At 39.5% G+C, this 26,545-nt stretch overlaps 2 protein-coding genes across 12 annotated transcripts in view; both read right to left on the bottom strand.

Annotated features, from left to right (window-relative positions):
• VPS35L (VPS35 endosomal protein sorting factor like) overlaps positions 1–4,693 on the bottom strand; it is a 151,344-nt gene extending 146,651 nt beyond the window's left edge. For all 3 annotated transcript variants that reach the window (XM_033217848.1, XM_033217847.1, XM_033217849.1), the window contains exon 1: positions 4,528–4,693. In XM_033217848.1, the coding sequence (XP_033073739.1) occupies positions 4,528–4,631 (104 nt within the window). In that variant the 5' untranslated portion in view covers positions 4,632–4,693. The remainder of the gene's footprint in view (positions 1–4,527) is intronic.
• A 3,183-nt stretch (positions 4,694–7,876) lies between these two features.
• CCP110 (centriolar coiled-coil protein 110) overlaps positions 7,877–26,545 on the bottom strand; it is a 30,935-nt gene continuing 12,266 nt past the window's right edge. For 2 of the 9 annotated variants that reach the window (XM_033217866.1, XM_033217864.1), the window contains exons 4-15: positions 23,952–25,599; positions 20,448–20,578; positions 19,174–19,351; positions 18,484–18,623; positions 18,250–18,366; positions 16,361–16,462; positions 16,049–16,165; positions 15,383–15,456; positions 14,811–14,873; positions 13,278–13,337; positions 12,691–12,776; positions 7,877–10,088 (exon numbers count right to left, since the gene is read on the bottom strand). In XM_033217866.1, coding sequence (XP_033073757.1) covers positions 10,036–10,088; positions 12,691–12,776; positions 13,278–13,337; positions 14,811–14,873; positions 15,383–15,456; positions 16,049–16,165; positions 16,361–16,462; positions 18,250–18,366; positions 18,484–18,623; positions 19,174–19,351; positions 20,448–20,578; positions 23,952–25,599 — 2,769 coding nt within the window. In that variant the 3' untranslated portion in view covers positions 7,877–10,035. The remainder of the gene's footprint in view (positions 10,089–12,690; positions 12,777–13,277; positions 13,338–14,810; positions 14,874–15,382; positions 15,457–16,048; positions 16,166–16,360; positions 16,463–18,249; positions 18,367–18,483; positions 18,624–19,173; positions 19,352–20,447; positions 20,579–23,951; positions 25,600–26,545) is intronic. The other 7 variants (XM_033217870.1, XM_033217865.1, XM_033217872.1 and 4 more) reach the window with 5 other exon arrangements.

The raw sequence follows: 26,545 nt of genomic DNA on the forward strand, positions 1-26,545 counted from the left end.
ATTTAACAAAGCAGGAAATTTAATGGGACAGGAAAGTCAATTCCAAATGTGTTTTCTGTCCCATTAGTAATTCTAATGAATTACTAACAATCAACAGCTGAGCAAACACTAGATCAAAACAGAAATATGACTTCATAGGCAACAATCAAATAACAGTTCTCATTTATTATGCACTTACTATATACCAGGCTCTGGGCCAGCCTTTACCTCCATTTCCTCATTTAATCAACCCAATGAGATAGGTACTATGCCCATTTTTCAGATGAAGAAGCTGAGGCTGTTAGAATGCTGGTATCTTGTCAAAAGTGAGAGCAGCAATAGAAACAGATTCAGTAGTTCCATAGATTATCTATAGGTCATGTCGAGAACTTGAAAAATTAAGCGTATGTCTATTTCCCTTAAAAGAGCGAAGTTTTGGAACGAATTTTATTTTTTTAAAAAAGGGGGATGGTGGTGAAAAAATACTGCTTCTGGGCCAGGCGCAGTGGCTCACGCCTGTAATCCCAGCACTTTGGGAGGCCGAGGTGGGTGAATCACCTGAGGTCAGGAGTTTGAGACCAGCCTGGCCAACATGGCAAAATCACGTGTCTACTAAAAACACAAAAAAATTAGCCAGGCGTGGTAGCACACAACTGTAATCCCAGATACTCGGGAGGCTGAGGCACGAGAATTGCTTGAACCTGGGAGGCGGAGGTTGCAGTGAGCCGAGATCAGGGCACTGCGAGACTCCGTCTCAAAAAAAAAAAAAAAATACTGCTTGTGGAAATAAATCTTAAAATGTTTTTTCCTTCCTGAAAGCCCACAGTAAACCATCATATTTTGATGTTCTATACCACTTATTTGATGATTTCCTTAAATTTGCTCTCTGATCCCTAAGTCTGAGATGTTAAAGCATTTTCTTTAATCTCTGGATCTTTGGTAAGGCTAACAGCGACCTCTTGTGGGCATTTCCTCAAAAATCATTCCTTTTCTTTTTGCTAATATAGTTGATACAAACTGGTAAAAATTCCCCATAATTCCAACCCCCAGCAACGTAAAGGGCTTGTCTGGATCACTGGCACCTGCCACAGGAGAAAAGGCCACCATTTCACACCTCCACTATTGGCTGGGCTTAGCCCTTGGCTACTCAAAGTGTGGTTCACAGATCACCAGCAAAGACGTCACCTGGGTGGGCTAAAATACCCCACGCCTACAGAATCAGAATCTGCATTTTAACGAAATCCTCAGGTGGTTTATATGCACATTAAAGGTTGACAACAGCCTATTTTTAAATTATTTACCCCTGATCATATGGATACACAGAAACCCCACCATGATTAACCAAATTAATCCCCTTATACTGGAAACACCAAAATCCACTAAATGCTTTGCCCAATTATTTTAATTCTCAAATAACTTTTTGGTTACTAATCACATAATTGGACCACACAGCTTTTTCTTCCACAATCACAATATTATCCAGCCCCCTTCACCGCTACACATAAAAAACTCTTAAAATGATGTAGTGATTCTGACTCCAAGGGTTGGTTTCTTGTTTTGCCATTTTTTTTTTTTTTTTTTTTGCTTTTTTGAGATGGAGTCTCACTGTGTCACCCAGGCTGGAGTGCAGTGCCGCGGTCTCAGCTCACTGCAAACTCTGCCTCCTGGGTTCAAGTAATTCTCCTGCCTCAGCCTCCGGAGTAGCTGGGACTACAGGTACCTGCCACCACATCTGAGGAATGTGTTTTTTTTTTCTCTAGTAGAGACAGGGTTTCACTATGTTGGCCAGGCTGGTCTTGAACTCCTAACATCAAGTGATCCACCGGCCTTGGCCTCCCGAAGTGCTGGGATTAGAGGCATGAGCCACCTTGCCTGGCCCAAAAGGTAGTATTTTCAAGTGTGCTATAACCACAGGATTAAAGGGAAAACATGATCTAGGGTATACAGGACATCTCATCTCCTAGCCAGGCCAAAATACAGCAGGGATAGCAAAAACTGTGGCTAAAAAGAGGCATTCCTGGGGAGACTCATGACAAGGCAGTGGGATTTGGGGAACCCCACAAGCCAGAAACCTCAGCCAGGATACATAGATTTGAGGTCCAGCTGACAAGGATGATTACTATCATGGCCTCTGGCTTCCAAACCTCAGCTATCCCTTGTGGGGCTAATTATTTGAAGTAAACGGCTTCATCTCTCTGCCTCTATTTCTTCATCCAAAACATGGGGTTGTTTTAAGAACCGAATGACGTTACACGTTATACACTTTACAAGTGGTGTCTGAAAGAAAATAAGGACTTAATAAATGTAAATTTAATGACAGAAACTCATTTCTCCTCTGCAGTCCTCCTCAGTCTCCTCATTCATTCATAAACATTATTCAGCACTCACCATCAAGTTTTAGGCGCCACATACAAAGATGGACAAAACTCAGTCCATTTTTTTTTTTTTTGAGACAGAGTCTCAATCAGTAGCTCAGGCTGGAGAGTAATGGCACAATCTTGGCTCACTGCAACCTCCGCCTCCTGGGATCAAGCGATTCTCCTAGGATCAAGTGATTCTCCCACTTCAGCCTCCCAAGTAGCTGGGATTACAGGAACCTGCCATCATGCCCAGTTATTTTTTGTATTTTTGTAGAGATGGGCCTTCACCATGTTGGGCAGGCTGGTCTTGAACTCCTGACCTCAGGTGATCCACCCGCCTCGGCCTCCCCAAGTGCTGGGTTTACAGGCCATGAGAGACTGCGCCCAGCCAGTCCTTTTAACTTTTAAGGAGCAAGAAGTCTATTAGGGAAACAGAAAGATGAATGTACACTTCGAAGGAAAATGTTTAGAGCACCGGCTGCGGTGAGCCAAGATCAGGCCACTGCACTCAAGCCTGGGTGAGACTCCGTCTCAACAAAAACTATAACAACAAAATGTTTAGCGCATGGCCAGATTAGAAACTATAGAGACCCTGAACAATAAAAGCGTTATGGCACCTGTTTGCCTGCTTGTAATATAAAATTAAAATGCCAAAGGTAAAAATGTACTGGGATGCAGAGATTAAGACAGCATCTTCCTGGAATTTTTGATTGCAAACTCCAGATAAATCCACTGAAGTCAAATGTTTCCCATGTTTTTGGTAAGCTTTTTGGTCAAGCTAGCATGACTTTTTTATTTTTTATTTTTATTTTTATTATTTTTTTGAGACAGAGTCTCACTCTGTTGCCCAGGCTGGAGTTCAGTGGCACGATCTCAGTTCACTGCAACTTCCACCTCCCAGGTTCAAGCTATTCTCCTGCCTCACCCTCCCGAGTAGCTGGGATTACAGGTGCGTGCCACCACGCCCAGCTAATTTTTGTATTTTTAGTAGAGACGAGGTTTCGCCATGTTGGCCAAGCTGGTCTCGAACCCCTGACCTCAGGTGATCCGCCAGCCTCGGCCTCCCAAAGTGCTAGGATTAGAGGCGTGAGCCACAGTACCCAGCCAGCATGACTATTAACTGAAAGAAAACTCAGGCCGTGGAAGTGCTCAGAGACATTCAATGCTGATGTAGCGTGTCAAGGAAGCAGTCTCTTAAGTGTTGGACAAGTGAAAGGAGTAAGACAAAATCAACTGTTTGTCAAGCGCAAAAGCAGAAGGTTGTACCTGATTATTTCTAAGGTCTTTCATTTGCTCATTTAATCTAAGCTACTTCACATCATTTGAAGAGAAAGTAAATTATCTCGCTTTCTGAGATGCAGGAGAGATTCTCCGTCCCCAAATCCCACTATCATCACCAACACAACTTGCTCAAGTTCTTCACTCACACACACACCACCTGCTGAACCCTGAAGCTTCAGTCACTCACTCCTAGCTACTCCACACAAGGGACCTAAGGGCCTGCCAACCAGGCACACGCCACGCCCTCCCCTATGGTGAACTCCTGTTCATTCTCCAAGACCCAATTTAACTCTTCCTCTTTCAAGCTTTCCCCTAGCCCCCCGGTGGGGATAATCACTCCCTTCTTGGTGCTTCATCCGAATGCCTTCTTTGGACATCCCTTCTACTGTGTGCTCCATTATACTGGGAGCTCCTTAAGGCCAAGGAATACGTCTGAGCGTTGTGCTTAGGGTAGGATGAATGGCGGCCATTTTACGGATGAGAAAAGCAAGCCTCCAGGTGAACAGAGGAGCTCAGGACACTGACCAACAGCCAGGTCTCCCGACTCGTCCAGACTTAGAGCTGAGCCCACCATTGTCGTCATCCAGCGACCCCAGAACCCGCGCCAACTTCTGCGGACGCGGAAGCCTGGAAACTCAAGGTTTCTTTAAGGAATGAATGGACAGGGACCCGCGGAAGGCGCAGAGAGGCAGCAGACGGGGAGAGAACCAAGAACCCGCCCGTCTGGCTTCAGACTGCTCCACTGGACCGCGATAGCGGCCAGGGATTCTACGGTCAAGACAACTTGGGGGTGGGCGGTCGACCACCATAACCAGACAGAGAGGAATTCACACTCTCAGACCCAGGCCGACCCCATCACAACTAAAAACAGGCCCTCCCCAAAGCCCACCCGCCGCTGCTTCCTTACCAAGGAAAGACGGCCATCTTCCCAGTCACATGACCGCTTGTTCTGGGGCCGTCTGCTCGGCTTCCCATCCAGACCCTGCCACGCCCCGCATCCCCGGCCGCCATGTTTGTGGAGGGCACCTGCCCCGCCCCACTAACTCCGCACTGCACCTTCTGCAGGCGCCATGTTTGTGAGGGGCAGGCGACGATCCGCACAGCACAGACTTCATTTTCAGCTGACGCCATGCTTGTGAGGGGCAGCTGCCCACTCCGGACAGCCCAGGTTACAACTTCCGCCGGCGCCACGCTTCTGAGGAGCAGCGTCGGCCACGGCCAGCGTGCCGTAGAGTTTCTATGAGCCATGATTGTAAAGGGCAGCTGTCTACAGTGCCGGGTGGTCCCGCCTGCGGGCGTCATGATGGTGAAGGGCATGACTGCTGTTTAGCCCACCTGCGTCCTCTAGGGGCGGAAAGGACTCCAGAAGGCGGCGGAGCGAAGACGCAAACTGAGGTTCAGCCAGCACCTGGTTTTGCGGCTAATGCGCTGTTTGACGTGGGTCAGCCATGCCCCCTCTAGGCCGCTGCTTTACCCACTGCTTTGCGGGCGGTTTTAGTCACTTCCAGAATGCCCTTCCCACGACTAGCAACCAAGGCTGCCCTAGATCCAATATGATTGACTGCCAATAATGCACGGGGGGGAAATTAGGGTTCGCATTTCGTCCAACTTGGCAAAGCAGTTTCTAGGAAGGTGGATATCAATTTCGACCCCAGAACGTTTTTAAAAATTATTTTAGGCCGGGAGTGGTGGCTCAGGCCTATGATCCCAGAACTTTGGGAGGCTGAGGCCGATGGGTCACCTGATGTCAGGAGTTCGGGACCAGCCTGGGCTACAAGAGCGAAACTCAGTCTCAAAAAAAAATTTTTTTTAATTATTATTTTTATAACCTACTTATCCATTATGGTCCCTTAGAGAGAAAGCAATGTTTTTATAACTCTTACTTTTCATTCAGGGGTGTTGGTCTGTGGTTGTTCATGGGATGGTGACCTATGACAGGGAAAAGGATCATCTCCGGAACGGGCCCTCCAGTGTTCAGCTCAGTATAGGTGGGAAAGTATTTCCAGTCGTACCTACTATTCCCAACACTGGAAGTGAACAAGGGTTAAAGGGTGGCCAGAGGAAAGCGAGGAGCTCTTCCCATACAGCCTTGCATGTTATCACATGCAACATCTCAATAAGAGGTCAAGGTGAGGAGCCTTTTCCTAGGCTCACATTACATGATTAGGCAGTAACAAGAGGAAGATTCTTAAAGTTGTGCAAATTAACAGCCTTGATGTGAGCTTCAACCTTCGTATTCTCTTTTCTCTCTCTCCTTCCCTTATCAGGCGTTTCTCTCTTAATAAGTTAAGACATTTCCAGCTTGAGTTTTACCTTCTGAAAAGTCCAACTTTTAGTAGAGATGGAGTTTCACCATGTTGGCTAGGCTGGTCTCAAACTCCCGACCTCAGGTGATCCTTCTGCCTTGGCCTCCCAAAGTGTTGGGATTACAGGCGTAAGCCACTGCACCTGGCCCAGGGGATATATTAAATAATGAGATATATCTTTCATGGAACTTATAATTGTAAAGAATGATTATATACAATATTTGTTTTGGCCAAATACTTTTCAATATTTCTTTTCTTTTTTTTTTTTTTTTGGAGACAAAGTCTCATTCACACTGGAATGCAGTGGTGCGATTATAGCTCACTGTGGCCTGTAACTCCTGGGCTCAAGTGATCCTTCTGCCTTAACCTCCAGAGTACCTAGGACTACAGATGTGAACCACCATGCCTAGCTAATATCGATTTCTTTTTTGTTTTGAGATGGAGTCTCACTCTGTCACCCAGGCTGGAGTGCAGTGGCACAATCTCGGCTCACTGTAGCCTCTGCCTCCCAGGCTCAGGCGATTCTCTTGCTTCAGCCTCCCAAGTAGCTGGAACTACAAGCATGCACCACTATGCCCAGCTAATTTTGTATTTTTAGTAGAGAGGGGGTTTCACCATGTTAGCCAGGCTGGTCTCAAATTCCTGATCTCGTGATCCACCCGCCTTGGCCTCCCAAAGTGCTGGAATTACAGACATGAGCCGCCATGCCCGGCCTGTTTCTTAATAGTCCTTCCCCTGGTAAATAAAAATCAAACTAGATTTTCTTTAAGATGAAAGTTTATTTTGCTTTTTGCCTAGAAACAAAACTAGTGAAAATAAAAGTATAAAAATAAATACAATTTACATTAATGAACATTCCACTCAAAAATAAGCAAATGTATAAATAAAAATCCATCAAAAGCACAAAATAGTGTCTGGCACTTGTATGAGAAAAAGCTATAAACACCAAAAAAATGTGTAAAACATACACTTTTATCTTTAAATTAAAAACACACAAGTTTCTCATCCTTACTCTAAAGCTAGTTTTAACTATCTTCAAAACATACTATTTGTTTTAACTAATTTGCATTACACACACAAAAAAAATACACAAAAACTGTTAGCATGTTTCTTATGGAGAGACCCACAATGCTATGAATAAGCTGTATCCTGAGTTTTCAGAGTGATAAAGCACAGTTTATCATATTAAGAAGACAATTTGATACTTTGCCTACAAATTTAAAAAAATTGACAACTTGGACTTTTCTTGACCATCTTCTAATTTTCTGGTTTACTCATTCAATACATGATACATCTCAATAAAGAAAATCAAGTTTACACCCAGGGTGGCTTATTATTTGTCTATAACTGGATGTCAAGGTTAAATTTAAAATGGCACAGAAAATTGGAGAAAACAATCTTCATCTCCGTATTCTTAAAAGGATATTAAGTATATATACAGGCTGCATTTTCAAAATACCAGTATCTCTTTAAAATTTAAATTAGATTAAATATACACTATCCCAGTTTTATGTGAAAAGCACAAAGCCCTTTTTGGAAATGGTATGATAAATTAATAGTGACATTCTCCCTCATGAAGTCATGTTTTCTTGGTAACAGTTGTTGGTTGATACTTTTTTATTCTTTTTTTTGAGACAGAGTCTCGCTCTGGAGTGAGGTGGCACAATCTCAGCTCACTGCAACTTCTGCCTTCCAGGTTCAAGCAGTTCTCCTGTCTCAGCCTCCCAAGTAGCTGGAACTACAGGCAGGTACTACCACGCCCAGCTAATTTTTGTATTTTTAGTAGATATGGGATTTCGTCACATTGGCCAGGGTGGTCTCAAACTCCTGATCTCGTGATCCACCCACCTTGGCCTCCCAAAGTGCTGGAATTACAGTCATGAGCCACCATGCCTGGCCTATCTATTTCTTAATAGTCCTTCCCCTGGTAAAAAAAACAATCAAACTAGATTTTCTTTAAGATGAAGTTTATTTTGCTTTTTGCCTAGAAGCAAAACTAGTAAAAATAAAAGTATAAAAATAAATACAATTTACATTAATGAACATTCCACTCAAAGTAAAAATAAGCAAAAAAATGTATATAAATAAAAATCCATCAAAAGCACAAAACAGTGTCTGGCACTTGTATGAGAAAAAGCTATGAACACCAAAAAAATGTGTAAAACACACGTTTTTATCTTTAAATTAAAAACACACTCAAGTTTCTCATCCTTCCTCTAAAGCTAGTTTTAACTGTCTCCAAAACATACTATTTGTTTTAACTAATTTGCATTACCCACACAAAAAGTGCACAAAACTGTTAGCATGTTTCTTACTGGAGAGACCCACAATGCTATGAATAAGCTGTATCCTGAGTTTTCAGAATGATAAAGCACAGTTTATCATATTAAGAAGACAATTTGATACTTTGCCTATAAATTTTAAAAAATGGGTAACTTGGACTTTTTTTTTACCATCTTCTAATTTTCTGGTTCACTCATTCGATACATGATACAACTCAATAAAGAAAATCAAGTTTACACCCAGGGTGGCTTATTATTTCTGTCTATAGCTGGATATCAAAGTTAAATTTAAAATGGTACAGAAAATTGGAGAAAACAATCTTCACCTCTGTATTCTTAAAAGGATATTAAGAATATATACAGGCTGCATTTTCAAAATACCAGTATCTCTTTAAAATTTAAATTAGATTAAATATACACTATCCCAATTTTATGTGAAAAGCACAAAGCCCTTTTTGGAAATGGTATGATAAATTAATAGTGACATTCTCTCTCATGAAGTCACATTTTCTTGGTAGCATTTGTTGGTTGATACTTTTTTTATTTGAGATAGAGTCTCACTGTTACCCAGGCTGGAGTGCAATGGCACAATCTCGCCTCACTGCAACCTCTGCCTCCCAGGTTCAAGCGATTCTCCTCTCTTAGCCTCCCAAGTAGCTGGAACTACAGGCATGTACCACCATGCCTGACTAATTTTTGTATTTTTAGTACAGATGGGGTTTCCCCATGTTTGGTCAGGCTGGTCTCAAACTCCGGACCTCAGGTGATCCACCCGCCTTGGCCTCCCAAAGTGCTGGGATTACAGGCGTGAGCCACCTTGCCCGGCCAGTTGATACTTTTAATGAATATGTTAGTGATGAAAAATCTTAAACATGGGTGTCTTCAAGCAATGCAGAATTTTAACCAGGCAATATTCTTATCTTGAAATCTGGATTTATTATTATATAGCCCTTTATTCTCTCCTAAATCAAGCATGCTAGAAAAAACAGACTATGAAGAACAAAATATACAGACTAAATAGAAAATATAACTGCATGCAACATATTATTATTTTACAGAAATGGATGTAATAATGCATTCCCAAGAGCTACATTCAAGAAGATTGTGCTGTCTTCCCCAAATTTGTTACCCGTCACAGAAAGATCTTATAACCTAGTACAAATGTTTCTAACAGTACTGGGGTAACAAACGTGAAGCCTAACATTTCTGTAAGACAACTAGTTGTTCTCAGGAATGTATGTTTCTGACCAAAATGGTGATCCACATTAACTTCTATAGTAGATTTTAGTGGACCACAAATGGCTACATGGTTATACTATAAGTCAAAGAATGTGGACTTTGAGCGGTTAATCCAAGTTTTTAAAGTTATAAAATGAGGGAAAGGCATTCTTCTGCAATAAGTTCCCTTTGAATCAAACTCAAAAATCACTCTGCAGAGATGAATGAAATTTATGTTTTAGAACTTATTTATAATTTGTCTTATCTTTTCAATATTCTGTAAAAGTAAACCCAAACATCCTTGATGTTTACAAAAAGGGTCTCTGTAGACATCTGGGCATATAGAACAAACTTAGGTTTGTATAGGTAAGCACAGAGATGATGCAATTACTAAACACTAATTTGTCTTCACCCAAACTTATTATTAAGAGGAAAATAGGGGCGTGGAGCAGGAATTACCAAACTGACCAAATGATCCAGATAAGTGCTCAGCCTTCTGATATCACTTTGTCTGTGTAAACTGAGTTCAAGGTTAAATAAAGTCTTGGGCAGGGAAAATAACATGGATAATAACCTTCCCCTAGTTTTATCCTAATGAATGTTGTCTTCTTAAATTGTCGCAACATTTGGCCGCTTTCTTTGGATTTTTCCTGCATATACTCCTAAAAATAGAGCAAAATTAGTATTACTTTTCAATGGTAGGTTTTCTATAATGATACAATTTAATGAGTTTTTACTCTGGAACAAACACTGAGCTAGGCAATATACATTATCATATTTAATCATTATATGAATCATCCTGAGGTAGAAATTGTTATGACCATTTTAAGTCTAATAAAACCGAGGCATAGGAGAGCACTTGCCTAAGGAACGGAGCTAGAAGAACTCTGATAACCTAATTCCACCTGATGTGTTATTTTAACCATTTTGCATGACCACCTCCTACTCTGCTTTGATTAGTAGTTTCTGAATTTCACTATATAAACTCTAGTCAAGCACAAAACATCAAATGAAGAAATGTGTTTTAAAACTAAGTCAAAAATCACTTACGATAAAATCAGAGATTGCAATTTAGGTTTGTAAAACTATAAATGCTTTGCAGCGTACTTTAACATTTTAGAATTCTAGTTCAGTCTAAGAGTATGATATTCTATCATAACAAAAATTAGTTTTCTATAAATTGCTTAACAAAGAATTTGCCTCTGTTTAGAGTAAATCAAAACAATTTCAAATTTGTTTAAAACATAATTCAGACCATTAAAACTCTAAGCAGGAAGGAGTAATATTTTAAAAAGCGACAATGGATTCCTGTGTTCAGATTCGTAGTTAGCATTTTAACCAGCCAGTATCCCAGACTCTCAGTTTATATAAAAGAATACAATTCTGTCTAGACAAGGTGGCTCACACCTGTAATCCCAGAGCTCTGGGAGGCCGAGGTGGGCGGATCACCTGAGGTCAGGCATTTGAGACTGGCCTGGCCAGTATGGTAAAACCCCATCTCTACTAAAAACACAAGAAATTAGCTGGGCATGGTGGCACGCGCCTGTAATTCCAGCTACTCAGGGGGCTGAGGCAGGAGAATGGCTTGAACCAGGGAGGCAGAGGTTGCAGTGAGCCAAGATCACACCACTGCACTCCAGCCTGGGCAACAGAACAAGACTCTGTCTCAAAACAAAAACAAAAACAAAAAAAGAATACAATTATTTAGTCTCTTTCTATTGTGTAAATATGCACTCATGTGTAAGTAAATCTTTAAAAAACAACAGCAACAGATTTTTGTACTTGTTTAGATACATATTAATTTACATGTTAATTCAAGGGTTAAGTTCATTTGTATTAATAATTATGTTTCAATACAATTAAACCTCAATAGTTCAAAATAATGAACTTCATTGTATGTTACTAACTTCAATGACTGCCTATATACATCCTTTATACTGTTGAGTATTGCTGAATAAAAACAGTACTTGCTATTTTGCTTATAAGTTCACAAGTGACAAATAGTGGAGATGAAATGCATGAGAAAAGAACATGGAGAGTAGTCACTGTGGTAAATTGATATCAGGCAGAACAATACTAATTCCTCAATGATTTTCCAACTTGCTAAGTTTCAGTGCAATATAGAATATAAACATGAGAAAAATAGAAAATGTCTTAAAATTCCACAGGTCTGGTGTTTGGTCTGAGTCCTTTCAAATGGTTATCTTTCAAACTAGCTTATTCTGACTGCCTCTGGAGTAAGCAGTATCTTCAGCTATGTAATCCTTTAAGACAATTCCATTAATTGTCACTCACAATGATTTCCAAAGATGACCTTTTAAATTATCCTATCTATGTGTGACACTATAAATTATATTCACTACATACATACAAAAGGTCAGCCATCATTTCAAAGTTATGATCAATAGCTTGTTTCCTCCTAATTTGAAGGAAATCACTTAGTAATAAAAGCTCTAAAATTTGCCTAATTGTATATTAATGGAAAGATTAGAATTGATTAAAGATTAAATCTTCAATGCCTGGTGATTAATTTAGGTTTCTTGTAAATGTCTAGAAAGCAGTATAGTTAAAGCACAACAATTGGAAAGTATTTTTAAATGGATCACATAATTTTTAAGTGAGCTTAATCAAAGTATCTTAACAAAGATACCTAAAAAATATTACAGCATTTGGTTAAGAGCTTTGAATTAGCTCAAGAATGAGTTTGTCTTCTCGCCACCATAAACAGAATTTTAAAACACAGTTTTTAGTTTAGCTCTTACTCCTCAAATAATGAACATGAGGAGAGATTTAGCTCAAGCCTCGGACTGAGCAAAATATGAAGCCCTCCTCCCACTGGCATATTCACATGTGATCTTATAGTCTGAGGGAGAAAGTTTTATCCCCTTATGTGCAGACACACTTCCCCAAGCTGAACAGACAATGCACAGACTTAGCACCAGAGATGATCATTATCTTTTATTCATTAAATAAAAAGGTTTTCTGAAGTAAGCATGGCAAATTCTACAATTTTTTCACAATGAAAAATACATGGTGCTTTCCATAGAAACATTATAGAAATCAAGACTGGAATCACACTTTTACTAAGACTTCCTGACTGCCATACAATGCTTAGACCAAAAAACACTAATAAGATGACCATGAATATGCCAAAATTATGGTGGCAAGGAAAGACAATCTATTCAACTTCTGTGGCCTGAGTTATGGGGCAGCTTGTGCACTTCCTTCTATTGAATGGGCTTCAGGAATTCATTTTCTACAAACCTGAAACAGGCACTCTGTTAGGCACTCTGCTCTGTGAAGGCTTCTGTCTATTTTGCACAACCCCCTTCACTGATGTCTTAGGGGTTCTAATTGAATATAAAAAAATTAATAAGTCACTGGCATTAAGGTCTAAATGTTCAAAATTCAAAGAAAGCAATCACATTGCATCAACTGTCCAAAGCACAAATAAGCTTGAAAAGAACTGAAGTCTCATGCATGCGCACAGTAAGGAAAGCTAAACTCTGGCTTCAGCAGGAGACTATAAGCATGAGTCACATTCTGTTGGAGAATCACTTCGGTGATGCTGAACTTACTATATGGATATTTAAAATACTTTATGAGTAAAATGGTATGAAATGAAAAGTAAAAACATGCCAACATAAGACAGTAATTAGAATACACAACAGTACACCAAGAGGGTTACATTTGAAGACAAAACTTTAAAATATCTTTCCCAATGCTATAAAGAAAAAAATCCCATTTGAAAAACCATTATCCTTTATGTAAAGAACACTAGGTTTATTTTTCCCTCTCAAATCTAATCTCGGTTTCCGTAGTTTTCAATACCCGTGGTGTGGCATTCTTACCCTTGTCTACTAAGTAGCCTATGAACAGGTGCATTCTGTCCTTGGTTTGGCTGAAGGACTCTGTTGACAAATTAAATAAAAAATTAATTTAAAAGGATAAATTCCATTTTTTCCCATTTTCTTTCAACGGATGAAAGATGATGATCATAAGGTAAAAGTCAACTATGCAACATGGCCTATATATTACCAGAAAGCAGAGCAAATCGACTAAAGCATATTAATATGATACTTACATTTTGCTCACTAAGAGTCCAAACCTTAGGTTTTTATCAGCAGAGAAATGTCCAACATATAGACTAACACTTGTGCTTGTAGATAATTTTCTTATACATATACTTTACAAAAGTTAACTTTTCCTTTCAAACCAGTGAGAGAAGAAAGTATCACTCTCATTTTACAGGAGTAAAAAACAGGTCAGAAATAATAAAGTTCACTTTTTAGCTTTCATTATTTTTTATTTATTTATTTATTTATTTTGAGATGGGTCTTATTTACTATGTTACCCCGACTGGTTTGAACCCCTGGGCTTAAGCTATCCTCCTGCCTCAGCCTCCCGAGTAGCTGGGATCATAGAAGCATGCCACTGCACCCAATTTAAGTTAGTTTTTCTTTTTGAGACGGAGTCTTGCTCTGTCGCCCAGGATGGAGTACAGTGGTGTAGTCTCAGCTCGCTGCAACCTCCGCCTCCCGGGTTCAAGCAATTCTCCTGCCTCACCCTCCTGAGGAGCTGAGATTACAGGCACGTGCCACCATACCCGGTTTTTTGTATTTTTTTATTTTTGTATTTTTACTAGAGACAGGGTTTCACCATCTTGACCTGGCTGGTCTTGAACTCCTGACCTCGTGATCCACCCACCTCAGCCTCCCAGAGTGCTGGGATAACAGGCATGAGCCACCGCGCCCGGCCCAGCTTAAGTTAGCTTTCTAAGGTTTTTAAATAAGTATCAAAGATCCTCTGGACTGTGTAAATGAACTCAAGACATATCACGCTCAAAATTTCTACCACAGATAGCATGTCCTACAAAAGCTCCAGATACATCTGGTCTGACATGTGACCAGGTATATGGCCAGGTATTCATATGAATCTTGAGCCTGAGGACCACCCCCCACCCAATTCAGCAAGAAGTGATCTACTGATGTCAAGAAGAACAAAGTCAACAAAAATGAAATTTGGGATTTAAATTTTTTTTTTGAGATAGAGTTTCACTCTTGTTGCCCAGGCTGGAGTGCAATGGCACGATCTTAGCTCACTGCAACCTCTGCCTCCCAGGTTCAAGCAATTCTCCTGCCTCAGCCTCTTGAGTAGCTGGGATTGCAGGCATGTGCCACCATGCCCAGCAAATTTTGTATTTTTAGTAGAGATGGGGTTTTCCATGTTGGCCAGGCTGATCTCAAACTCCCGACCTCAGGTGATCCATCCGCTTTGGCTTCCCAAAGTGCTGGGATTACAGGCATGAGCCACTGTGCCCAGCCAATTTTTTTTTTCTATAAAAAACAAAAAGCCTCTCATTAAGACTAAGTGATTTTTCTCACCTTGTTTCAGAAGGATTTTGTTTAACCAGAAATTTCTTATTTGGCATTCCCATTTCAGCAGCTCTAACACAATATAAAAATAAGGACATCATATATTTAGAGAAGGGAGGAAAACATGCTTACAAATGTAATACAAGAGACAGAAACAAATCATCATTTAGAAGCTGGTGTACTACTGGAAGACCTGTACTAAGCATATTAAAGACTCCATTCAAGAAAGAAGAATTTTTTAAAAAGTTACTAAGATATTTTTCCCATTAAGTCTTTATTCCCCAGAAACCTTTAGGACATCAGAAAAAGCATACATTTAGTCACTGAATATAACTGTTTTTAAGATTGATCAACTATCAGTTATGAGTTGAATGTTGTCAAATTTAGTAAATAAATTCATCTAAGATGAAATGAGATTTTAGCACCTGATTTTAATAAATTTCTTTATATAAAGGGGATTTCTATCAGCTCAACTGCAGAAAAATTAACCCTTATTTCTAAATTTAAATATGCAAATAGACCAACAGATGACTACAATTAATTGGTTTGATAACTAACATGACGTGATACAAAAAACTTACTTCATGTATTTCTTCCTATCAAGAGACTTCTGTGTTGCAGCTGAAAGAGCCACTCGTGGACTTTTCATTTTATCCTTTAATATACAAAAGTAATGTCAAACTCTACTGGTACCAATTAATACTACTATATTATAGTACAGAATGATCCCAAACTGCCTGGAAAAGCTTCTCTCTACTAACATTTTTAATTTAGTTAAATCATCTTGTTTTGTATTTTTGAAGCAGTCTAAGAATTAAATAATTAGAATTATGTAAATTTTGCTTGCTTTTCCTTTGCCAATTACACTAATTGATTCAAATCACAAACTCTGATATACTTCAAATTAATTTGGAGCCTGTTTTCTAACTCAGACTTCAAAAAAAGTAAAACCCACGTTATAACTGAATTCAAGAAAATTCAATCAGGAGCAGCTGATAGACTGTATAAGCCATCTGAGCAAAACATTCAAAGCTTCAACTCTAAAATCCAATCAGAAAACAATATGTAATTCTTAAATTATGTAATTCTTTTAAATCTATCTACAGATTTAAATGTTGCTAGTAATTCCAGGAATTACTTGTGCTTAAGAATTATCAGAAGGGTGCTGAAGTCAACCAAAAATGACATTTAATATCAATTACCCTAAACCCAGAAGAACTCTATTCATTAGAAATCATATAACATACCATTTGCCTGAGCATTTTCTCTTTGCGAACGTCTCGATCATGATGTAGAATAGACATTCTTTCAGCTGCATCCATTACAAAGAATATGTCATGAATACCATACAGGGCAGCTCGCAACTAGACACAAGAAAAGAAAATATTGTATACATTTAAATGATAAGGTCAGAGTTCAGGAATACTATATACCATGTACACTTACTTACAGAAAAAGGTTAAAATAATTTTCATTGAAACCTATTTTCAGTAATTAAATAAAAAAGGAGAAATATAATATGTCCATGTCTTAAAAGCCTTCAGGATCCACGTATTTACCTGAGCTAACACTCTTTCCTGAAGTGAAGCATCTTGAGCTGAAACAACGCCTCTCTTTAATGGTGCTTCTGACTGAAAACTTCTTATGAATTCCATAGTATCCTGAAAAAAGAAATGCTCCTTCAAACACATTTTTCTAGAAAGATTTGTGATCACTGGAGTTTCCTTTTTTCTTTTTCTCAGTCAATCCAAAATTACAGTCTTTCCTCAGGAATCCCTCAGATACCAAAATCCAAGGATGCTGGAGTCCCTTATACAAAATGGTTATCTGCATATAACCTAAGCACATCTCCCATGTACTTTAAATCATCTCTAGATTAGTTAAAATACCTAATAAACATACATGCTACATAAATAGTTGTTATATTGTTTAGGACATAATGACGAGAAAAAAAAGTCTGTACATGTTCAGTACAGACACAACCATCATTTGTTTTTTCTGAATTATTTTTGATCCATGGTTGGTGGAATCCACAGATGTGGCACCCAGAGATAGAGGGCCAACTGTACTAAGAACGTAAATAAAACTGTTACTTATTAGAAGTCAAACACCACTCACTTTCAAGCAAGAGAAATACACACAAACTGCTTCATTTACATGTTATTCATAATATTATCTGAGTAAGATTAACAATTATTAGGGGAACCAGCCCCCAATATTTCAACGTAGATTCTTTCTATTTTTCATAAGTGTTGGCTGGCTGAGAAATAAAGAGAAAGAATACAAAGAGAGGAATTTTACCGCTGGGCCTCCAGGGGTTACATCACATATCAGTAGAACCGTGATGCCCACCTGAGCCTTAAAGCCAGCAAGTTTTATTAAGGATTTCAAAAGGGGAGGGGGTGCAAGAACAAGGAGTAGGTCACAAAGATCACATGTTTCAAAGGGCAAAAAGGAGAACAAAGATCACACGCTTCTGAGGAAACAGGACAACGGCAAAATCAGAAACTACTGATAAGGGTCTATGTTCAGCTGTGCACATATTGTACTGATAAACATCTTAAACAAAAGAAAACAGGGTTCGAGAGCAGAGAACTGGTCTGACCACAAATTTACCAGGGTGGAGTTTCCCAATCCTAGTAAGCCTGAGGGTACTGCAGGAGACCAGGGCGTATTTCAGTCGTTATCTCAACTGCATAAGACAGACACTCCCAGAGCGGCCGTTTATAGACCTCCCCCGAGGAATGCATTCCTTCCCCAGGGTATTAATTATTAATATTCCTTGTTAGGAAAAGAATTTAGCGATATCTTCCCTACTTGCACGTCCGTCTACAGGGTCTCTGCAAGAAGAAAAATACAGCTCTGTTTTGCCCAACCCCATAGGCAGTCAGACCTTATGGTTGTCTTCCCTAGTTCCTAGAAAATCACTGTTATTCTGTTCTTTTTCAAGGTACACTGATTTCATATTGCTCAAACACACGTTTTACAATCAATTTGTACAGTTAACACAATAGTGGTCCTGAGGTGACATATATCCTCAGCTTACGAAGATAACAGGATTACGAGATTAAAGACAGGCATAAGAAATTATAAAAGTATTAATTTTGGAAACTGATAAATGTCCATATTAAAATGAAATCTTCACAATTTATGTTCAGAGATTGAAGTAAATACAGGCATAAGAAATTATAAAAGTATTATTTGGGAATTGATATATGTCCATATTAAAATGAAATCTTCACAATTTATATTCCTCTGCTGCGGCTCCAGCCAGTCCCTCCGTTCGGGGTCTCTGACTTCCCCTAACAAACAAACAGACTTCTAAAACTGCCTATATTACAGTGACTAAAAAGTGTTTAAGTTCTGAACTAATTTGTTAGCTCAGCTGTCACAAGACTGATAGAAACTAAGACAGAAGTAAAATACAAACAATTTACAGGAATCTTACTTTTACAGTTTGTCGAAGTTGCTTCAGCTTATCTGTCTGCATAAGTCTACGAGTAAGAAATCCTTTTGCCACTGCAGTTATTTTGTTAAATTTTGTTTGTATTTCCGGACTAAAAACCTAGGAGAAAGAAGACAGACACAATGTTTATTGGTGTTCATTTATACAGTCTAAGATAATATAGCTTTTAAGAAAAGATAAATAGATAGATGGACATGTATCATTAAGTTTACTCACTTGAGACCATCTAGTTTTGGCTCTTCCAAAAGGCCTTGTTACTGACAGTTTAGTCAAGCCACTAGTTGATGATCCCCAGAGGTAGAATGGTGCTTCGTTTGCAGAAACAAAGCTATACTGCAGGGCAGAATTTGTGAAACCTAGAGAAACATACACATAGTATTATACTTGATGTCATATAATTAGAATACAAAGAACATCCCAATAAACACTTGTGACACTCATTAATAGCAATTGCCTCCAAAACTGACCCACCTGCCGACTTAAAATATTTATGGACTTTAAAGCTTATGTACCAGATGGATCTTTTCAACACAAACAGTGTCTCAGGACAATTGAGATATGAAGATAAGCTCTTTAAAGGGACTAGGGAATTAGAGGTAATTCAAGATCACTCAGGAGAGAGCAAATTGTTTTCACTCGAAGTATATCACCTGCTGCATGAATGATCAGACTGGGCTCTGAGCCGAATTTCCTGATATTTTCCTAGCAAAGGTATTCTTTGCTCACAAACTGCTCACAAGTCTTTGATCTCCTATCTTGTCATTTTTCACTGGTTACTAAGCAGCTGGCGAAGAGGGTTGGACATGGAATCATTTGAAAACAGGAGATATAATCTTATAGTGTGCCAAATAAATATCTTACTGTAGGATCATTTTCCCAAATGCAAAAGGATTTTTAAATATTTACCAGAACTATTTGAATTTGAAGTATGGAGTGAGTCCGCTTGAGACAGCATTGTTTCCAGCAAACTAGAGTCACTTATTTTTCTCCATTCTAATTCCACTGCACTGTTAATGTCCAACTCAGAGGCTTCCGCTGTCATTGCCTTCTTCTCTTTTAACATTTTCTCCTGCTCTTCTATTTCCTATAGATGAACAGTTTATTGTAACATGCTAAACCTTTTAATTATGTCCCAAAATGATATCATTTTAGGCTTAGCCAAAAGTACATGTAATTATCAGCAATTATTATTTCAAGTTTTTCTTCCTCAAATTATCCTTCCTTCTTTCTCCCTTCCCTTACCTTCTCTCCCCTTCCTTCCTTCCTTCCTTCCTCCCTCCCTCCCTCTTTTCTTTTCCTTCCTCTCTCTCTCTCTGTCTCTCTCTTTCTCTCTCTCATTTTGAGAAAAGGAATCTCACTCTGTCCCCCATGCTGGAGCACAGTAGCACAATCTTGGTTCACGGCAATCTCCACCTTGAGGGTTCAAGTGATTCTCCTGCCTCAGTTTTCCAAGTAGCTAGGACTACAGGTGTGCACCACCATTTTGTATTTTTTAGTGGGGACAGGATTTCACTATATGTTGGCCAGGCTGGTCTCAAACTCCTGACCTCAGGTGATCCACCCACCTTGGCCTCCCAAAGTGCTGGGATTACAGGCATGAGCCACGGCGCCCAGTCTATAATGTAATTTAATATGTGATAATGTATAAATTATTAATAACTATAATAATATTATAACAAGTGTCATTCTTTTTTTTCTTTTTATAGAGACAGGGTCTCCCTCTGTTGCCCAGGCTGGAGTACAGTGGCTATACAAAGGCGAAATCATAGCTCACTGCAGCCTTGAATCTCTGGGCTCAAGTGATCCTCCCACCTCAGCCTCCTACATAGCTGGGACTACAGGCTCATGACACCATGCCCAGCACAACTGTCATTTTTATGATATAACTCTTGCAGAATGTGTACTTTAGCACCTATTTATAAAATATCTTTTGAAAATATTAAGCTTTAAATCAAGGATTCAATAAAATATCCTCGATAAATTATGCAGTTACTTTTAAATAAGGATCTAACTATCAAACTTCACATTTTGACAAAAAATACCATTCATGTATCAAAATGACTCCCTTACCATAAGACATATGGAGGAAAAAATTACAAGTATTCTATACATGACCAAAATTCATAGGTATCCTTGGCTAAATTTCACTTACCAGTCATATCTCCCCCCACATTCCTCACCTTTTGCAGTCTTTCTTGTTCCCTTTCCTGCTCAGCTATGAGTAGTGATAACTGCTGAGCGTGCTGTTCTTCTAGTCTCTTCCGCATTTCTTCAAAAGCTAGCATCTTGCTTTTTAGTAACTCCTCGCTTTCTGAAAAGAAACATGTCTCCTCAATTTAGAAAATTCACTACAAGTCTAATGTCTGATATTTTATACCATTCAATTTAAATTATCCTTCTGACAAGAGAGTATTCCTGGATCTGACATCATACAATCAAGATATAGCTGGGTCTCCACTTTGAACCACATTCACATTTTCCACTCCTTTTATTTCATGATACTCAGTAAAGTAAGACCTGTATTGCATCACCTTTACCCACTCATTCAACAGATCCCATCCTGATCTGAAATGACAGACCCAGGACTATACATTCAGACAAGATTCTCCTGACTCTACTTAACTTTCAGATATGGTTCTCAAATGCATCCTACCACCATTTTTTTTTTGACACTTGTCCTCCAGGGTCTCTGGTATTGTAGCTTGTAGTTTTGTCTTGTTTTGATTTTCCAAGAAAGTGTTTCTTTGATGGTATAAAGCTTTCTTAGCTTCAGGTTTCAAAAAGGACTGGACATGAAAATTCCAGATATTTTAGTTACTAATTAAGAGAAAACATTATGACAATACAAGCTTCCTACGTAGAAGGTAGTAAGACATGTTGAAATGTACAAATACCAAGTATGGGCCGGGCGTGGTGGCTCACATCTGTAATCCCAGCACTTTGGGAGGCCGAGGCAGGTGGATCACTTGAGATAAGGAGTTTGAGACCAGCATGACCAACATGGTGAGACCTGATCTTTACCAAAAAAATACAAAATTGGCCAGGTATGGTGGCGCATGCCTGTAACCTCAGCTACTTGGGAGGCTGAGGCAGGAGAATCGCTTGAACCTGGGAGGCAGATGCTGCAGTGAGCTGAGATGGCACCATTGCACTCCAGCCTGGGCAACAAGAGTGAAACTCCGTCTCAAAAAAAAAAAAAGGAAATTTCCACTCTGTTGGCCTTATATACTTCTGATATTCACTAAGGCAGCCTCTTACCTTGCTATGCTGTCTACTTGGAGGATCCAAGTTGGCTCCCCAGGTAACAGTCACTGTTTTTATTAGAGCTCTTATAAAGTTGCACAGGATGGGCCAGGGCTGGTGGCTCAAACCTGTAATCCCAGCACTTTGGGAGGCCAAGGAGGGCTGATCACTTGAGCCTAGGAGTTCGAGACCAGCCTGGCCACCATGGTGAAACCCTGTCTCCACAAAAAATATAAAAATTAGCTGGGTGTGGTGTTGCAAGCCTGTAAATCCCAGATGCTTGGAAGGCTGAGGCAGGAGAATCGCTTGAACCCAGACCTGCAGTGAGCTGAGATCGCACCACAGCAATTCAGCCTGGGTGACAGAGCAAGACCCTGTCTCAAAAAACTAAAAATAAAAAATAAAGTTGCACAGGTTTTAAGCAGTCTGACCCAACGCTGTATTTCCCATAAGCCCTAAGGGCTTAATTTACTTGATTTGTATGTCTTCTATATCAGTAATAAATAATTATGAACCATGACAATAAAGTAAGGAGTAATGAAGGAGAAAAATGTGCTTTAATAAATTGCTGTTAATAGATACAACAGAAAGAAACTGAAATAATTTTTATTAATAAAGAACCTCTTTTTTTTTGAGACGGAATCTGGCTCTGTCACCCAGGCTGGAGTGCAATGGTGCAATCTTAGCTCACTGCAACCTCCACCTCCTGGGTTCATCCAATTCTCCTGCCTCAGCCTCCCAAGTAGCTGGGATTAAAGATGTGCACCACTACGCCCAGCTAATTTTCATATTTTTAGTAGAGACGGAGTTTCGTCATATTAGTCAGGCTAGTCTCGAACTCCTGACCTCAAGTGATCCACCCACCTCGGCCTCCCAAAGTGCTGGGATTACAGGCATGAGCAACTGTGCCAGCCTAAAGAACCATTTTTGAACCACCTATTCAGAGCCTTATTTCTGATACTTTATCTAATAATTTGATTTTAAAGTGTTTACTGAAGGGCCAACTACATGAAGATCGCACTAAAAATGAAAAAGCAAACTGAAATAAACATTAGAAACCATAGTCCAAAAGAAAGACCTCATAGTAATACAGTGAGTTAAAACTGTAAGTGATGTTTCAAGCAGGACTGTTTGGGGCTAGGTGCAGTGGCTCACGCCAGCACTTTGGGAGGCTGAGGCAGGTGGATCGCTTGAGGCCAGGAGCTTGAGAGCAGCCTGGCCAACATGGCAAAACCACATCTCTGCTAAAAATATAAAAATTAGCCAGGCCAGCTGGCACGCACTTGTAATCCCAGCTACTCTGGAGGCTGAGGCACGAAAATCAATTGAATCCAGGAAGCAGATGTTGCAGTGAGGTGAGAACCCGCCACTGCAATCCAGCCTGGTGATAGAGCAAGACTCTGTCTCAAAAAAAAAAAAAAAAAGAACTGTTTCCTCCAATTATTAATATTCTCAATAATACCAAGTGGACTATGAAAGCTTCATCATTTAAATAAGAAGATCCATCCAGGCATGGTGGCTCACGCCTGAAATCCCAGCTACTCAGGAGGCTGAGGCATGAGAATTGCTTGAATCAGGAGGTGGAGGTGGCAGTTAGCCAAGTTTGTGCCACTGCACTCTAGCCTGGGCAACAGTGCCAGACTGTCTCAAAAAAGAAAATCCTGGCTGGGTGCTGTGGCTCACGCCTGTAATCCCAGAACTTTGGGAGGCTGAGACGGGAGGCTCACTTGAGCTCACAAATTTGAGATCAGCCTGGGCAAATGCCAGAAACCACATCTCTACAATACAAAAAATACAAAAATTAGCCGGGCATGGTGGCATGAGCCTGTAGTCCCAGCTACTTGGGAGGATGAGGTGGAAGGATGGCTTCAGCCTAGGAGGCGGAGGTTGCAGTGAGCTGAAGTCATGCCACTTCACTCCAAACTGGGGTGATAAAGCCAGACCTTGTCTCAAGAAAATCTTTAAGAAAGCCTATCAAATGGCAATAAACTGTAGCTGACTATAAGCTTTCTAATAAGATAAAATTAAGTGCCTATATGAATAAAGACCATTTTTTTCCCCAAAAATGTCAATTTTTTTTTTTTTTTTTGAGATGGAGTCTCGCTCTGTCGCCCAGGCTGGAGTGCAGTGGCCGGATCTCAGCTCACTGCAAGCTCCACCTCCCGGGTTTATGCCATTCTCCGGCCTCAGCCTCCCGAGTAGCTGGGACTACAGGCGCCCGCCACCTCGCCCGGCTCGTTTTTTGTATTTTTTAGTAGAGATGGGGTTTCACCGTGTTAGCCAGGATGGTCTCTATCTCCTGACCTCGTGATCCGCCCATCTCGGCCTCCCAAAGTGCTGGGATTACAGGCTTGAGCCACCGCGCCTGGCCCAAAATGTCAATTATTAAAATAAAGGTATCATCTGCATAGCAGGTATTAAATGCTTCAAGGATTCCTTACCTTTGGAACTAGTTCCTAATATTTTATTCTTGTTAATGAAGACAGATCCCTTAGGGTATCTTTTTTCTGGCAAATGTTGCCTTTCTTGTTCAGTTATTCCGCTTGTTATGACATAAGGGCAGTTTTCTTTTTGCACACCGTCAATATCCAAATCAAGTCTCCGTTTAACTTTCTCAAAACTGTTATCCAAAAATTGTTCATTTCCACAGGACACCATAGATGTGTCCATCTGCTGTCTCATATTCTGGTTTTGCATCAGTAAAGGAGAAGGGTTTTTTACATCATAAGACTTATTCAGTTCCGTTTGCAAACTGCAGTTTTTCTCTAACATACTGGCTGGCTTGAGTCCACTCACAGTTCCAAAGTTTGGACTTGCTATACACTGACTGCTGGCATATGGTTCATGCAGCTTTGGCATCACAGCACAGGTACTGTTCATTTTGTGTGCGCCTCTCTCATCGGATGTTAACTGACCTTCCACAGTAGCAAGTCCATGAGTAACTTTATTTTCTAAATGATTTCCTGAAGATTGACATACCTGATTTGATTTACTTAAAACCACATCTTCTTTGACTTCAGATGTATTTTTGCCCACATAAACCTTGCTGGAACAAACTCCTGCTAAATCAATTGGTAACTTTGGCACAATTTCAGGCCCATTTGTTTTTTCATCAGTATCTTGAACAATTAAGTCCATTGCCTGTTCTTTTCCTTTAGGGCTTAATTCACAGGCATTTATTGGATTATTTATAAGTATATGACATGCTGATGATGTCCTGGAACGTCTTCGGTGCATTTTAGGACTCATACTTGGCTCCGGACTAGGTAATTTGGCATATGAACCTGTAAGACTTTTGATAACATTATTTTCAGTAACAAAAGTGGGAATAACTTTAAAATCAGAATTAGACTCTAGAACAGTGGAATGGCCAGTTCGTACAGGTATGTCCACTTTCGAAAAGCTAGCTAAAACTGGCATACTCATGCTGCTTGCTTGAGTGGAAGCACCTTGGAGAAGAACATTTGATTTATTAAGGCTTGGTTTGTCAGGAATAACTGAGACACAGTGTTTGCCTGTCAACTGGGCCTTCTCTTTTACACAGTCAGCCACTTTAACAGCATCATTTTCTTTGTCTAAATGACTCTCATTAACAATTCTCATCATACTACCTCTCAGATTGCGTCTAGATTGTTCTCTTTCTATATATTCCTTTGACTTTTTCATCAGATTCTGAAGACTCATTACATAGGGATCTGGGGTGACTTCTGCCAAAAGTGGTAGATCCTGTTGTTCATTTACTGAGAAGAGACCATCAGAAATAAGAGTTTCTTGTGGAGTTGCTGAAGAGGTCTTTGGAAAAGCTTCATTTTCTACATGACTAATATTGGAACTATCACATTGCTTTGGAGAATTAAATCCTTCTGAATCTCTAGCTAAGTCTGTTCCATTAGTTTTACATTGGTCCTCATTATCCAATGGCAAAATCCCAGCTATCTTATCAAGCTTTGCTGCAGTAGAGTGTTCGGTATGGCTTGGAAAGCTATTTGGAACTGTAGCAGGAACATTCAAGTTTCTGACTTCTGAATTAGAGTAAACCGTTTCCATCTCCCACTGATCAAAATCACTGGCATTAGGTGCTTTTCTAACCTGAAACAGGAAATTTAAAAATTAATATTTCCTCATTGCACAAAAAGTCTCTGATTTCACTGTTTTCTAAAATGAAATTGAAGATTCAGAATTCTGACATTTCAAAACATAAAGAAAAACTAAGATGACAGGTTTCTATGGTATCCTGTATCACAGGGGGCTCAAATTATTATTGAAAAAACACCTACTGGTCATCCTGCCTAAGTTATTAAAAGACTTATAAAAAGAAACTTATCTAATCTGATACAAATATGAACATATATATGTGTATACACACACAGATATATTCATATATCCATGTGCAATTTAATCTTGGAATAGAAGCACTTTCCTTAAATTGTTCTATTCATGTTATTAACATTACCAACTGTTCCTCCTAGGATAACTATCATCCAAGGATAATAATATATGCAATAAACAGCAAGTAATGAAATGTCTTACATAAATGATTCCCTCTCTAACAACAACTAACTTGTCCAGGACACTGATTAAGAAAAAATGATTCAGTAATAAGACTCCTGCACCCACATGCTTACTCCAAAGTTTAACTAAAATCCCTCCATAAAATGAGGGAAATTTGTAGTAAACAATAGCCCAGCCATGAAGCTTAAATTATTTAGAAATAAGAAATATTTGAACTTAAAACTCAATTCATTAAAACAAAATTCAATTTGCTTAATTGATGCTTAGTTAAAACAGCAAGTTGTTAATGAATTTCGGAACAGCCAAAATAGGTAAACATTTGGTAGATGATAAAGATGAGAACAACTACATATATGAGAAAAAGAAATGTAAAATATATCTAAAGCTGGGCGAGGTGGCTCATGCCTGTAATCTCAGCAGTTTGGGAGGCCAAGGCAGGTAAATTGCTTGAGGCTAGGAGTTCGAGACCAGCCTGGCCAACATGGCAAAACCCCATCTCTACAAAAAAGACAAAAATTGGCCA

This window comes from Trachypithecus francoisi, unplaced genomic scaffold (genome assembly GCF_009764315.1).
Source record: "Trachypithecus francoisi isolate TF-2019V2 unplaced genomic scaffold, Tfra_2.0 Lachesis_group10, whole genome shotgun sequence".
Lineage (NCBI taxonomy): Eukaryota > Metazoa > Chordata > Mammalia > Primates > Cercopithecidae > Trachypithecus > Trachypithecus francoisi.